The following is a 15928-nucleotide window of genomic DNA, read 5'->3' as shown; positions in this document are numbered from 1 at the left end:
ATAAAAGAAATACACGAGTTCATAGTATCCTTCTATTCCAGTAAATGATACAATCTTGAATTCTACAAGGGGTGTAGAAATAGCTTATTCTAATTCTAGTACACTTTGTAATATTGAGCCAAATCTTGGCCCAAATAGAAGAAAAATGGCCTTTTTGCAAGTATAAATCTAAATGGCAAAAGAGAGAAAAAAAAAATCTTTTGACACATTTTCATTAGTAACTAGGAAAAGGCCAACTAAAACCACAATAAATTCACATTACACAACTACTGTCTTAGCAAAAATGAAAAGGTGTGATGATGTAAGTGTTGACAAGGATGGACAGCAATGAGGACTTTCATAAACTGTGGATGATGACGTATACATTGATGTAACTGCTTTGAAAACCAGTTTATTATCTGTGAAATATGAAGATATGCATGTACTAAAATCCTGCCGTGCCACTCCTAGTTATAAACTCTAGAGGTATTCTTGCACATCTGCACCAGGAAAAATGTACAAGAATGTTCATAGCATTGTTGTTAATAAAAAACCTTCAATGGAAACAACCCAATGTCCTTGAACACTAGAACCAATAAAAAAGTTGTGGTGTAGGCATTAGTGTGGAACATTAGAAAGTGATAAAAATTAAAGAAATTCTGCCTACATGCAACAGCATAGATGCATTTCTCAAAAATAATGTTGAATGAAAGAAGCAAATCATGAAGGGGTAATGTACTGATCCATAAAGTTGAAAATCCGTGGAACTAAGCTATATTGTTTCAGCCTAAGTTTTCTCATCTATAAAATAGGAATAATAAGAAATGTACAGACATGTTTGTCACAAGAGATATAAAAATATTTACATCTGAGCTGAAAGGGGCCTTCAGGTGACTCCTGGGTGCTGAAAATGTCCTGTTCTTGACTGGGCGATGGTCATAAAGATGTTTGCTTTATGATTATTTTTAACTCTCTCTTAAACATGCTCTCCATGTATGTTTAAAGCATTCTTCTGTGGATATATCTCACAATTTAAGATGCTTCCGGTCTTTAGTACATTAAGGATTGCTTCAGTCAGGCTATTAAGGATATGAAAAATTACTTTTTAAAAGTAGTGTCGGCCAGGCGCAGTGGCTCACGCCTGTAATGTCAGCACTTTGGGAAGCTGAGGTGGGCAGATCACCTAAGGTCAGGAGTTCGAGATCAGCCTGCCCAACATGGTGAAACCCCATCTCTACTAAAAATACAAAAATTAGCGAGGCACGGTGGCGGGTGTCTGTAATCCCAGCTACTAGGGAGGATGAGGCTGGAGAATCGCTTGAACGCAGGAAGCGGAGGTTGCGGTGAACTGAGATTGTGCCGTTGCACTCCAGCCTGGGTGACAAGAGCAAAACTCCATCTCAAAAATAAATAAATAAATAAAAGTAGTATCACCCAAGAAGCAGAGATAGAGAAAAATAAAAATAAATAAATAATAAAAGTTGCATCATGCTACCATGAGTTATTTTTATGTAATTTGCCTTATTCTACTCATTTCCTTCTTCATTTATAATGATTACAGTATTATACTTAAAAGTAATAAAAGTATATTTCTTTAAAATGTTCAGACAAATTGTTAACTAAATTAGTCTGCTCTCCTTTCCTACCTATATTAATTTTAAAGATTTTTAAATTGAGATATAATTAACATACCATATAATTCACTATTTAAAGTGTACAATTCATTGGTTTTTAGTGCATTCACAAGGTTTTGCAGTTCACCACTATTTAATTCTAGAACATTTTCATCACCCCCAAAAGAAACCCTGGAGCCATTAGTAGTCATTCCTTATTTCCCTCTCCCCCAGGCCCTAATACCCACTAATCTATGTACTTTCTGCCTCTATGGATTTGCCTAGTATTCTTTAAAATATAGTGAGTTTTTTTTAAGTTTCATAGATAGCAAAAAAGACAGTGATTCTGTATAAGGAATAAATGGATTGACAAAGAAAACTTATGAGTTTTGACAATTTACAATCTTATACTTGGACCATTCAAAAATCAGAGGAATAGGGATTTGTTGAAAAACCTTAACACAATGCTTTAAATAAAGATTAGTAGCTACTGATAAGTCTTCAAAATGGAATCAATTTAATTTTCAAGAATAAAGTTTATGTTGAATTGCTAGCAAAATTAGACAATGAGTGTGGTTTAAAAGATTATTGGGCCAGATGCGGTGACTCACGCCTGTAATCCCAGCACTTTGGGAGGCTGAGGCCGGCGAATCACGATGTCAGGAGATCGAGACCATCTGGCTAACGTGGTGAAACTCTGTCTCTACTAAAAATACAAAAATTAGCTGGGCATGGTGGTGGGCTCCTGTAGTCCCCGCTACTTGGGAGGCTGAGGCAGGAGAATTTTGTGAACCCAGGAGGTGGAGCTTGCAGTGAGCCAAGATTGTGCCACTGCACTCCAGCCTGGGCAACAAAGCGAGACTCTATCTGAAAAAAAAAAGATTATTTAATGTATGTTGACTAAGTAGAAATACCAGAGAGCTTTTTTATATAAATAAATTTTATAATATTTATAATATTTTCCAAAATAAAAAAGGCAGTGCTTACGGTTTTTGTTTGTTTATAACTGTACCATTAATTATAAATAAACAGAGCTCAAGACCAAGAAGTGGTTTTTTGGATTGTTTGTTTGTTTATGGCCTAAAAATTTTTGTTCTTTTAACTGTTAGCATACATTTTGGTCACTAGGCTTCAGAAGAAGTGTCTAAATCACTGCAAGCAATGAAAGAAATTCTGTGTGGTACAAATGAAAAAGAACCCCCAACAGAAGCAGTGGCTCAGCTAGCACAAGAACTCTACAGTAGTGGCCTGCTGGTGACACTGATAGCTGACCTGCAGCTGATAGACTTTGAGGTAAACCATCTGTAAAAGGACGCCAGTGGTGCTTTTCAATTTTAATATCTATCTATCTATCTTTCTATCTATCTATCTATCTATCTCTATTCGACTTTTGCTTTTCATTATTGCTTTCCATATGTTATTTTTTAATGTTTTTTCTAAAATGTCTACAATTAATCTATTTTTTACAAAAGCAAAAAGCCAAACTATAGTTAAGTTTTATGCAGCTAGGTAGCAAAGCTAATGGCTAATAGAAGTAATAATAAGAAATAACATTTGTTGAATGCTTGCTATATGTCAGGTGCAGTTTCAAGCATTCAACTCATTGAATTCTTAAAACTACCTTTGTGTTTAATACTGTATTATTAGCCCCATGTTATAGATGAAGAACCTAAAGTTCAAAGATATTAAGTAATTTGCCCAAAGTCACTCACTTACTTCAGAGCTTCAAATTCAGACAGTTCTTTTAATGAACATATTATACCAATGATTTAAGAAATGTGTTAAATGCTAGTAATATGTTTATCTCCTTTTGAAAGCAATTATACCTAATTTACCTAAATAATAAATTGACTAAAACAAAAGCTTAGAAATGTAAGTGGTGAATATGTCTAGTCATTATTATCTATTGTGTAACTCAGAGGTTGTGATTTTTCAGTGAGAAATGGATACATAGGCAAGTTTGGGCATTGACTGTTGAGGTGACAGAAGTCCTGGTTTCACTTTGTTGCTTTGTTTCTATCATAATACAAATTTTGTTTGTATCAGGTAGGTACTTGGGTCTCCATTCATTCTCAGAGATAGAGGAGATATGCAAAGTGAATAGCTTTTAGTTTTGTTCACTGAATAAGTGGAAGGAAAACTAATGACAGTGATTACCGTGATTAGACCAAGATCAGGTCAGGGCTCTGGGGATCTGTGGAAATAGTAGCCCACAGCTCTCTGCACAAGTTAGACCAGGGAAGATTTTTAGCAGCCGAAGCAGAGGAGGAGGAGTGCAGAGCCAGGAGGTGTGCAGTCCGGTTGTGGCTAGAAGCAGGACCAAGTGGGGACCCGGAAGGGCCCGGACTTCACCTCATCCTTTCAGTTACAGCTGTCTTTTTCTTTCTTTCCCTTCCTTATTCTATCTCTTTCTCTGCCTTTGGCATTTTCTGACCCATAATCTTTTTCTTTTTTTTTTTTTGATTTTTTTTATTATACTTTAAGTTCTAGGGTACATGTGCACAACGTGCAGGTTTGTTACATGTGTATACATGCGCCATGTTGGTGTGCTGCACCCATTAACTTGTCATTTACATTAGGTATATCTCCTAATGCTATCTCTCCCCGCTCCCCCCACCCTACCACAGGCCCCGGTGTGTGATGTTCCCCTTCCTGTGTCCAGGTGTTCTCATTGTTCAATTCCCACCTATGAGTGAGAACATGCGATGTTTGGTTTTTTGTCCTTGCGATAGTTTGCTCAGAATCTTTTTCTTTTTCCTCTTGCTTGGCTTGCTTACTCTCCCTCTCCATCTTACGTCTCATTTCCTTTTAAAACCAGCTATATGTGAAATTATAGTCTTACTGTATGTATATACTTTTCTGTTTCTTTTATTTAGCTTAAAATTAGGTATTATGAACACTTGTAGAAGCTGTGGCATAGGGAAAAAAACACTTGACTTGGAATTAGAATTTAGAGTCCCAGCTCTGCTATTTCATGGTCAGTAACTTAACCTCTTTGAGCTTAAGTTTTCTCATCTATAAAATAGGAATAATATAAACTTACAGCATTGTTTTAAATATTAAACTAAATAAAAATATATACATATATATGATGTGTTATATAGGGACACTAAATATAAATGCAGACTGTATACAAATGTCAAGTAGTAGTATTTTTTTTCATTTCCTCTTTTTCTCAAACTTGGGAACTAAAGTTAAATGTAAGCTGGTTTGTTTTTCTTGTAACTGTTGATTTTTTTTGTTATAACCCTTAATTTGTTTTAGATTTAGTTGGTCAGTGACCATAAATAGGAAAATGATTCCCTATTCTTGTAGTATAGTTTTATAAATTTACTATTGCTTTGCTCGTTTCTCTGAGAACAGCAGCATATTAAGCTACTGTCGTCATTAATTCATAAGTACACTTGAGTTAGTTTATGAGATTAGCCCAATTTGCAGTGGAGTGCTGGAAGGAATACAACTAAGGATGGTTATGTTTTGAAGAATGAGTTCAGGGATGAGATGTCATCAGGTTCAGTGACCTGGAGAAGCCTTGAGCAGCCACAGAAGCTCATAGGTTCAAAGTGCTCTCCAAGAATTGGGGAGTTAGGGAGGAGTATACCAAAGAAAAACTTTGGGTGCCTTACAACTTTCTTTGGCATTGGCTCAGATAACAAAAGTGAAACGTAAGAAACAGTTATGCAAGTTCCCCTTCTTTTACGTGGCACATCAAATATAAATTAAATTTTTGAGAACAAGTTCATTTAAAAATTATTTTGGAATTAAGACATTTCATTGCCTAAAATAGACTTGTACATTATTATCAAGTAAACTTTTATTCTCTGGAATCCTTGGAGAAAAGAAATATCTTTCTGAACATTTGAATTTTCTATATAGCTGAAGATTAAGCCTAAAAATGCGAGTTAAATCGATTACTCTTGTGGATTACTTTAATTTTTAAAATAAAATGTATGATATACTTGCCTTCCCTCCAGAATAATATGCTAGATATAACAAGTTTTTAAACTGATGATTCAAAACTATTATGAAGATTTGTTATTGTGATAATAAGATAGGCAATTCTTAACTTTATTTATTCAATTGACGTGACACATACCTAGAACATAATTATAAGTGAATGTGATACTCCATAGATATGAACTGGAGGCATGGATGATCAGCCTGCAGGCAGCAACTCTCCTTCTCAAGCCTAAAGTTATCTATATAAGCTACTGACAGCTTGATAAAATTCCTTCTGACTTCAAACTTACTCCAACGACACAGAACCCCCACCCCCATGTCTCTTGGTTCATGGCTTGCACTGGGACAGCCACTTCTATGTTACCTTGAGTACTAGGACTGTATTTGCCACACCTAGTGGCATGTTAATTTGTGAATTGATTGAATGAATGTAGTAATGAGAATGAGATGTCAAAGCAGAGGTAAAAGAATTGGACCAAAAGAAGGTATTGGGACATACCAGTGAGCCATTTTTCTGAAGGAATCAGTAAATTGTTTAGAAGATAATTCAAACTCTTTGGAGTGATGATGATATGATTTCAGTAAGTGAATAGCCTCTGCTGGTGCTTCTTTGGATAGCAAAACAGTCATTTGACTGTAAAATTTCTGGTGTGTTTTGATAACGGAAAGGAAAAATTATTATTTTAAGGATGGTATACAGCTTTTGCCAGATAACCTAGGAGAATGGCACATTCCTTACAGAGAAAAAAAGTGAATTTTTATTTAGAAGATACCTTGATTGGCTTTTTTGTTAGTTTGAAAGGCTGAAGTCTCTAGGCAATGTCTGTAAGGAAAAGACTGAAAGAAGAAAGCTTAGATTTCCTTGGCAGAGAAAAGTAACAGAAATTTGAGAAATGCCCTCTTTGGCCAAGGTTGACAGGAGTAGGAAATAGAAGAAAGATAGGAGAAAGGTTTGGAGGGAGAGAGAGGGATCCAGAACCATGACAAAAGGAAAGTGTTCGTGGAGAACGATGATCAGGAAGACTGAAGAACCTTTCATAAAAGTGATCTGTAGACTTCAACTTGAAGGTGTTTCTGCACTGTGCTGTAATTATCCTTTGTTCACCTTAAACCTTTGTAAAGGAACATTGTACTAATAATACATGTTGAGGCTGGGCGCGGTGGCTCACGCCTGTAATCCCAGCACTTTGGGAGGCCGAGGCGGGCGGATCATGAGGTCAGGAGGTCGAAACCATCCTGGCTAACACGGTGAAACCTCATCTCTACTAAAAATATAAAAATTAGCCAGGTGTGGTGGTGGGCGCCTGTAGTCCCAAGCTACTCGGGAGGGAGGCTGAGGCAGAAGAATGGCGTGAACCCGGGAGGCAGAGCTTGCAGTGAGCCGAGATCGCGCCACTGAACTCCAGCCTGGGCGACAGAGCGAGACTCCGTCTTAAAACAAAACAAAAACAACAAAAAACATGTTGAGTGAAGAAGGGGTGGTTTTCTACACTTGGAGTAAACTGAGTGTTGAAAAAATAAGCAGTTGCAGGAAACAAGGCAATGAATGGGGGTTGAAGAGCGCTGGGAGCAGGGGTTTGGAACCCTGAGCTGACAGCAGTGATGGTGGCTGGCAGCACTGACTTAGACTGGATGGCAGGGACTGACTCAGGAATCTTTGACAAACCCACTTCTCTGTCAGGAATCTAGAGGAAAGTGGCCCACTGGGGTAGGGACAATACTGGAGGATCCAGCTATCATCATGTAAATAATGGCTAGTTAGGAGGTCGGCCTTTGGGTTAAATAAAAATCTCATGAAGTAGCTATAAATTTTTATCTAATCCTTTAAGCCTTAAAATTGCAGACAGAAAAGAACCATTTCAGCATACTATTATGAGGTTCAAAAAATGATTTGTGGCTGAGGTTGCAAGGCTTCTGATTTTTATGGGCTCAGGATCAAACTCAGCTGTGTTTTTTGAGGTTTGGCTACTATTCAAGACACAGCTTTAGACTCTTTGATGTTTTGAAACACAACGTGATAAGAGATCAAAGGAGGGAAAATGTATTGCCTATAAGGTCTGATACATTCATTTTAAAGGCAGGTGTGCCTTGCAAAACTAGGGTGGATGCAAAGTGAACTGTTCAGGCTGAATAAGCAGCTCAAAGAAGCAGAAAATTGTCTTCTATGGTAACTTAATCCCTAATGATTATTTCTCACTACACTAAAAAAAAAAAATTAGCAAAACAGGCCCAGTGCAGTGGCTCACGCCTATAATCCCAGCACTTTGGGAGGCTGAGGTGGGAGGATTGCTTGAGCCCAGGAGTTTGAGACCTCCCCGGGCAACATGGCAAAACCCTGTCTCTACAAAAAATAAAAAAAATTAGCAGGGCATGTGTGCCTGTGGTCCCAGCTACTCAGGAGGCTAAGGTGGAAGAATCACCTGGGCCCAGGTGGTTGAAGCTACAGTGAGCCAAGATTGTGCCACTGCACTCCAGCCTGGGTAATAGAATGAGACCCTGTCTCAAAAGAAAAAAAAAAATAGCAAAACAAACACTCCAGGATCAACTTTTCCACTTTTCATTAAGCCATTTTGTAGTCCTATGTTTTGTAAATGTTTATCTTCTAATAATCTTTTTCTATTCCCTGGACCTGATTAAAGTGGTCCTTGGCCAGGTGTGGTGGCTCATGTCTGTAATCCCAGCATTTTGGGAGACCTAAGGTCAGGGGTTCGAGACCAGCCTGGCCACCGTGGCAAAACCCTATCTATACTAAAAATACAAAAATTACCTCTGCCCATGGTGGCATGCACCTGTAATCCCAGCTACTCGGGAGGCTGAGGCAGGAGAATCGCTTGAACCCAGGAGGCGGAGGTTGCAGTGAGCCAAGATCGCACCATTGCACTCCTGCCTGGGCAACAAGAGTGAAACTCCATCTCAAAAAGAAAAAAACGGAAAAGAAAAAGAAAAAAAAAAGTGGTCCTTTACCTTTGGTTTTATTACTGCAAAAATACAACAGAAATTGTAAAGCCTTGAAATACCAGCTTTGACTGTACTTTATACATTTAACAATTTGAAATGCTTACTATGCGTGTCGGCCATTGATTTTATTTAATTATATTTGGTCTTGATTTTATTTGATTGTGTATATATTTTGTGCTCATCACTGGATAAATTAAAGAATTTACAGTCTCAGGTAGGGAAATACTATGTCATAGAAAATGGAATTTTATGTTATCATTACCCTTTTGCCCTCCTAAAATTAATGAATATAAGCTTTAGAAGGCCTTTATCCTATAAAGGAGTATAATTTATGGGTGATTAAAAATGGCATTTGGCATCAGACTCTTAATTAGATGTGAAACCTGCTGATTGTTTGTAGTAAAATTAAGACAGTGACCATTAGTTTGATCGTACCAGACATTTTAAGGAATGTAATCTGCATAAAGATGAAGACTACTTGTGCTGTGTATAAAGCGTTGTGTCTGCCCACTCCCTGTGCTTTCTGGGGAATGCTCCCTCCTTCTCCACTCACATGGTTACCATGGGAACAACCATTTTGGGTGACATGACACCCTGGACAACACACAGCTGAATGACCTGCAAGTGGATATCTGACCAAAAGAGGGCCAGAGGCTTTCTGCAGGAATTCTGGAACTAGAACTGAGACAGAACCCCAGTATTTAGCCAGGTGCTTAAAGATAGTAAATGCAGTTTTTCATCAGTGGCCATATTTTTCACTATGTGGACTAAAGAAACAGAAGAAGCTAGCCTGCAGAGAAAATAGAATGACAAAGATATTGGGGCAGTGGGGGAGATAATCTCCCATATAAATTCCCACAGATGGATTTCATGTAATATGTAAATTTAATTACATTTAAATTTTTTTGAGAGCAACTTTGAGCTAGCTTGTAGTTTCATTCCCTATATCTTTCCCAGTATCTATAAATTAGTTCAATTTGAATTTTAGTCTCCAGCAAGATCCCTCACTAATCCATTCAGTGGCTACCCCTCACACTGCAGACTGTTCTGCCTATCTACTTCTGCTACTGAAATTCAGCACAACCATTTGCTCCCACCCACCTCAACTCCCCCGCAACACACCAGCAAGGATAGAGAAGTCCCTGACTTCACTGGCTATAATTTTCATTTTTAAAAATTATGATACAATTTATAAATAGTAACATTCACCCTTTTTAGTGCACAGTTCTGTAATGAAGAACAGTTCCATCACCCTAAAAAATTCTCCTATGCCAGCTGGGTGCGGTGGCTCACGCCTGTAATCCCAGCACTTTGGGAGGCCGAGGTGGGCAGATCACGAGGTCAGGAGCTCGAGACCATCCTGGCCAATATGGTGAAACCCTGTCTCTACTAAAAATACAAAAATTAGCCAGGTGTGGTGGTGTGCACCTGTAGTCCCAGCTACTTGGGAGGCTGAGGCAGGAGAATCACTTGAACCTGGCAGGCGGAGGTTGCAGTGAGCCAAGATCGTGCCACTGCACTTCAGCCTGGGCGACAGAGCAAGACTTCGTCTCAAAAAAAAAAAAAAAAAAAAATCTCCTATGCCTCTTTGTAATCATCTCCTTTTCCTGTCCCCAGCCTCTGGCAACCATTGATCAGTTTTCAGTCCTTATATTTTCACCATTGCAAAAAGATTGGGTAAACAGAATCATACGTATGTAGCCTTTTGAGCCTGGCTTCTGTCAGCATAAGGCATTTGAGATTCATCCATGTCGTTGCCATGTATTAGGAGTCTGTTGCTTTTTATTGCTGAGTAGTAGTCCATTGCATGGATGGACCACAGATCATTTATCCATTCCCCACTTGTGGGATATTTTACGTATTTCCAGTTCCTAGCAATTACAAATAAAGCTACCATAACCATTTATGTATAGTGTTTAGTGTGAACATAGGTTTTCATTTCACTTAGGTAAATACCTAGGAGTAGGGCTGTTGGGGAATGCCAACTTTTTGTTTTGTTTTATTGTTTTATTTTAGCCATTCTAATAAGGGTTGGTGATATCTCACTGTGGTTTTAATTTGGATTTCCCTAATGACTAATGATGTTGAGCATCTTTTCATGTACATTTTTGCCATCATATCTCTTCTTTTATGAAGTATTTATTCAGATCTTTTGCCCCTTTTTAATTTCGTTGCTGAATTTTGAGAATTCTTTATATATATTCTATATAAAAGTCAATGGCTTGTGTTTTAAAGTGGGTGTTTTCTAGTCTGTGCCTTCTTTTCTCTTGTTTCCCTTTTCTCATCTATGCTATCTGTGAGGGATGCTCTTTTTCAGCAATCATTCTGGTTGCTGTGACTGCTGTTCACCACCTCTTTATTCCCTCCTTTTTTCTTATTTGATTTTAGTTAATACTTCCATATATATCATTCATTCATTCAGCAAATAATTGTGGAGCATTTCATGTTAAAGCTGACCTTTTTTGAATTTGCCAGCAAACACAAGGGCTTCTTCAGGTTTGGGATCTTATTGGTTACATTATATGTAACCCTGGAATTGCTAGCTAATTTTTGGCATTTTGGGTCATTTCTGGATGTTGCTTCTTTATTATCAAAGATATTTTCATGGTTTTTCTGTCTTTTTTTTCTGGCCACTTCTGAGTCCAGGGCTTGAGATCTGGCAGCCTGCGGGTTGCAAAAAACTGGTTTTGAAATAGTTAAGGTTTCACTCCAGTTAGATTTGGCATGACAAATTGATAGCTACAAAGATTAACATGTAATATAGAGATCATTATTCACCAGCTTGTACCTGTTTCAGTGTTCTTTAATCCTTTCTATTCTAATCCTTTCCTCTGTTTTCAGAAGCGGTCCCTGGTAGCAGAACTTGTTTTTGTTATCCACAGGGGGCTTCCTTTGCCTTTGCACACATTTGCTAATGAACTAGAAGAATGTTTTCCTCTATGTAAAAGTTGGATAGAGTTCTGCGGAGCTTCATTTCTACTGGAATGCTGTATGGAATGTTCTTGTGACATTTCACTGGGAAGTATGAAAAACATGTTCCTATGACATTTCAAAGAGGGTTGATGTTTATTCTGCAATATTACACTGTAGGGTCTAGAAAGGTTTGAACAAAACAGATGATTTCTTTCATTTTAAAATCAATTTATGCTTACAGCTATATCTTTTTTTATACAGCAAATATAATCTTTAACATCAGTATAAATAAAATTTATGTAAGATAACCTTTTTTTTTTTTTTGAGACAGGATCTCACTCTGTCACCCAGGCTAGAGTGCAGTGGCATGATCTCAGCTCATTGCAACCTACACCTTCCACCTACACCTCCCAAGCTCAAGTGATCCTCCCACATCAGCCTCGCAAGTAGCTGGGACTACAGGCATGTGCCACTACACCCAGCTAATTTTTGTATTTTTTTGTAGAGATGGGGTTTCACCATGTTGCCCAGACTGGTCTCAAACTCCTGGGTTCAACTGATCCTCCAGCCTTGGCCTCTCAAAGTGCTAGAATTACAGGCATGAGCCACCGTGCCTGGCCTATAAACATTTTTTAGTGTTTTAAAATTATGAGAGCAACTGATTTTGAAGTATTCTTTTAAATTGAAGATTCACCTACGAATTGGTTTTTGTGGGAACATAGTTTTCATTTCTCTGTAATAGATGCCAAGATCGCAATTGCTGTTATGGTTAGCTGCATGTTTAGCTGTTTCAGGAACTGCTAAAGTGTTTTCCAGATTGGCTATACCGTTTTACATTTCCACTACAATGTATGAGTACAGTTTCTCTTCATTCTTGCCAGCATTTGATGTTGTTGCTGTTTTTTATTTTAGCCATTCTAATAGGCATGTAGTAATATTTCATTGTGGTTTTGATTTTCATTTCCCTAATGGCTAACGATGTTGAACGTCTTTTATGTGCTTGTTGCCACCTGTATATCCTCTTTGGTAAAATGTCTCTTCGTGTCTTTTAGCCATTTTCCCTGTTTTGTTTATTTTTATTTTATTTTTTAAGTAGAGATGGGGTCTTGCTATGTTGCCCAGGCTACTCTCAAACTCCTGGCTCAAGTAATCCTGCTTCAGCTTTCCAAAGTAATTTCATGCCTGGGATTATAGACATGAGCCACCCCACCCAGCCTTTTGTCCATTTTCTAATTAGATTGTTCATTCGTTTGAGTCAGGATCTTGGTCTGTTGCCCAGGCTGGAATTCAGTGGCACAATCTCAGCTCACTGCAGGCTCTGCCTCCAGGGCTCAAAGCGGATTCTCGTGCCTCAGCCTCCCGAGTAGCTGGGATTACAGGCATGCACCACCACACCCAGCTAATTTTTGTATTTTTAGTAGAGACAAGGTTTCATCACGCTGGTCAGGCTGGTCTTGAACTCCTGACCTCCGGTGATCTGCCTGCTTTAGCCTCCCAAAATGCTGGGATTACATGTGTGAGCCACCATGCCTGGCAGATTGTTTTTCATACTGTTAAGTTTTTTGGGCTTTGATGGGGGTTGGGTTTCGGAGGGAGGGTGTTTGGAGAGCATGGGTTTGTTTTTTGTTTTTTTTTTAGACAGAGTTTTGCTCTTGTTGCCCAGGCTGGAGTGCAATGGCGCGATCTCAGCTCACTGCAGCCTCTGCCTCCTGGGTTCAAGCGATTCCCCTGCCTCAGCCTCCTGAGTAGCTGGGATTACAGGTGCGTGCCACCACGCCTGGCTAATTTTTGTATTTTTAGTAGAGACGGGGTTTCACCATCTTGGCCATGCTGGTCTCGAACTCCTGACCTCGTGAGAGCATGGGTTTTTATTTCTTTTTTCTCTTTTTTTCTTTTTAATTTTTGTGGGTACATAGTAGGTAGTGTATATGAGATATTTTAGTACAGGCATGTAATGTGTAATAACCACATCATGGAAAATTGGGTATCTGTCCTCTCAAGCATTTATCCTTGGTGTTACTAGATCTTATTCATTGTTTCTATTGTTTTTTGTACCCATTAACCATCCCCATCTCACCATCATACACTTCCCTACTACTCTTCCTAGCCTCTGGTAACCATGCTTCTATTCTTGATTTTCATGAGTTCACTTGTTTTAATTTTTAGATCCCACAAATAACTGAGAACATCTGATGTTTGTCTTTCTGTGCCTGGTTTATTTCACTTAACATAATGGCCTCCAGTTCCTTCCATGTTGTTGCAATGACAGAATCTCATTCCTTTTTATGACTGAATAGTACTTTATTGTGTATAGGGTACCACATTTTCTTTATCCTCATTTTGTCATCTGTTTTTGGACATTTAGGTTGTTTACAAATCTTGGCTATTGTGAACAATACTACAACAAATATGGGAGTGTAGATATCTCTTTGATATACTGATTTCCTTTGTTTTGGGCATATACCTAAGAGTAGGATTGCTAAATCATGTGGTATCTCTATTTATAGTTTTTTGAGGAACCTCCAAATTATTCTCCATAGTAGTTGTACTAATTTACATTCCTACCAACAGCATATGAGGGTTTCCTTTTCCCCACATCCTCACCAGCAATAGTTGTTATCTGACATTTAGATAAAAGGCATTTTAACTGTCGTGAGAGGATATCTCATTGTAGTTTTGATTTGCATTTCTCTGATAATCAGTGATGTTGAGCACCTTTTCATAGAAGGCCTGTGTTCTGTAGGTTTTCCCTTCACTTTATTGATTGTATCCTTCACTGTGCAGAAGCTTTTAAATTTGGTGTGGTACCATTTGTCCATTTTTGCTTTGATTGCCTGTACTTGTGGGGTTTTGCTCAAGAAGTTTTTGCCCAGACCGATGTCCTGGAGAGTTTCCCCAATATTTTATTTTAGTAGCTTCATAGTTTCATAGATCTTAGATATAAGTCTTTAATCCGTTTTGACTTGATTTCTGTATGTGACAAGAGATAGGGGTCTAATTTCATTCTTCTGCATGTGGATGGATATTCAGTTTTCTCTGCACTATTTGTTGAAGACTGTCTTTTCCCCTCAATGTATGTTCTCAGCACCTTTGTAAAAAATGAGTTCACTGTAGGTATGTAGATTTGTTTCTGGGTTCTTTGTTCTGTTCCACTGGTCTGTGTGTCTATTTTTATGCCAGTACCATGCTGTTTTGGTTACTATATAGCTCTGTAGTATAATTCAAAGTCAAGTCATGTGATTTCTTCAGTTTTGTTCTTTTTGCTCATGATGGTTTTGGCTATTCTGGGTTTTTTTTGTGGTTCCATGTAAATTTTAGGATAGTTTTTTCTATTTCAATGAAGGATGTCATTGGTATTTTGATAGGGATTGCTTTGAACCTGTAGACTATGTTGGGTAGTATGAATTTTAACAATATTGTTTCTTTCAATCCATGGACACGGAATATCTTTCCTTTTTTGCATGTCCTCTTTAATTTCTTTCATCAGTTTTTTTTATAGTTTTCATTATGGAGATTTTTTACTTCTTTGGTTAAGCTAATTTCTAGGTATTTAATTTTATTTGTTGCTATTATAAATGGGATTTCTTTTTTGATTTCTTCTTCAGATTGTTCACTGTTAGCATATAGAAATGCTACTGATTTTTGTATGTTGATTTTTGTATCTTGCAACTTTATTGAATTTGTTCATCAATTCTAATAGTTTTTTTGTGGAGTCTTTTGTTTTTTCCAAATATAAGGTCATATCATCTGCAAACAAGGATAATTTGACTTCTTCCCTTCCAATTTGGATGCCCTTCATTTCATTCTCTTGTTTGATTGCTCTGGCTAAGACTTCCAATATTATGTTGAAGAACAGTGGTAAAAGTTGTCATGTTCCAAATCTAAGTTCTGCTACTGTTGTATTGGGATCTATCTCTCACTTTAGCTCTAATAATATTTGCCCTTCATTTCATTCTCTTGTTTGATTGCTCTAGCTAAGACTTCCAATATTATGTTGAGTAACAGTGGTAAAAGTTATCATGTCCCAGATCTAAGATCTGCTACTGTTGTATTGGGATGTGTCCTTCACTTTAGCTCTAATAATATTTGCTTTACATATCTGGGTGCTCCAGTGTTTGGTGCATATATATTTACAATTGTTATATCCTCTTGCTGAACTGACTGCTTTATTATTATATAATGACTTTCTTTGTCTCCTCTTACAGTTTTCTTGAGGTCATGTTTTCTTGGATGGTGTTAGTGCTTGTAGATATTTATTAGTATCTGACAGGACAGTGAGATCTAGGCAATCTCATTAATCCTTAATTTCCTTATTTATAATATGTATATATACATATTTACATTTGTACATTTTATAAAACATATACATCCTTAATTTCTTTTTATAATATGTATAAGATTATTGTATGCATGCCAGAAAAAAATTAACAAAAAGAATATGAAATTTAAAAAATAAGGTTGTTGTGAAAATTGGATAATACCTGTAAAGCTCTTAGCATAAGTGC

General features: G+C 37.6%; 1 protein-coding gene across 16 annotated transcripts in view; it reads left to right on the top strand.

Annotated features, from left to right (window-relative positions):
- The window catches only part of CAB39L (calcium binding protein 39 like), a 135132-nt gene that overhangs the window by 66473 nt on the left and 52731 nt on the right, over nt 1-15928 (top strand). For all 16 annotated transcript variants that reach the window (XM_058437883.1, XM_032150885.2, XM_032150892.2 and 13 more), the window contains one exon: nt 2721-2885. In XM_058437883.1, coding sequence (XP_058293866.1) covers nt 2721-2885 — 165 coding nt within the window. The remainder of the gene's footprint in view (nt 1-2720; nt 2886-15928) is intronic.

Source organism: Hylobates moloch, unplaced genomic scaffold (genome assembly GCF_009828535.3).
Source record: "Hylobates moloch isolate HMO894 unplaced genomic scaffold, HMol_V3 SCAFFOLD_4, whole genome shotgun sequence".
Taxonomy (NCBI): Eukaryota; Metazoa; Chordata; class Mammalia; order Primates; family Hylobatidae; genus Hylobates; species Hylobates moloch.
The sequence above is the reverse complement of the archived record's forward strand: the minus strand, read 5'-3'. Positions and strand labels throughout refer to the sequence as shown.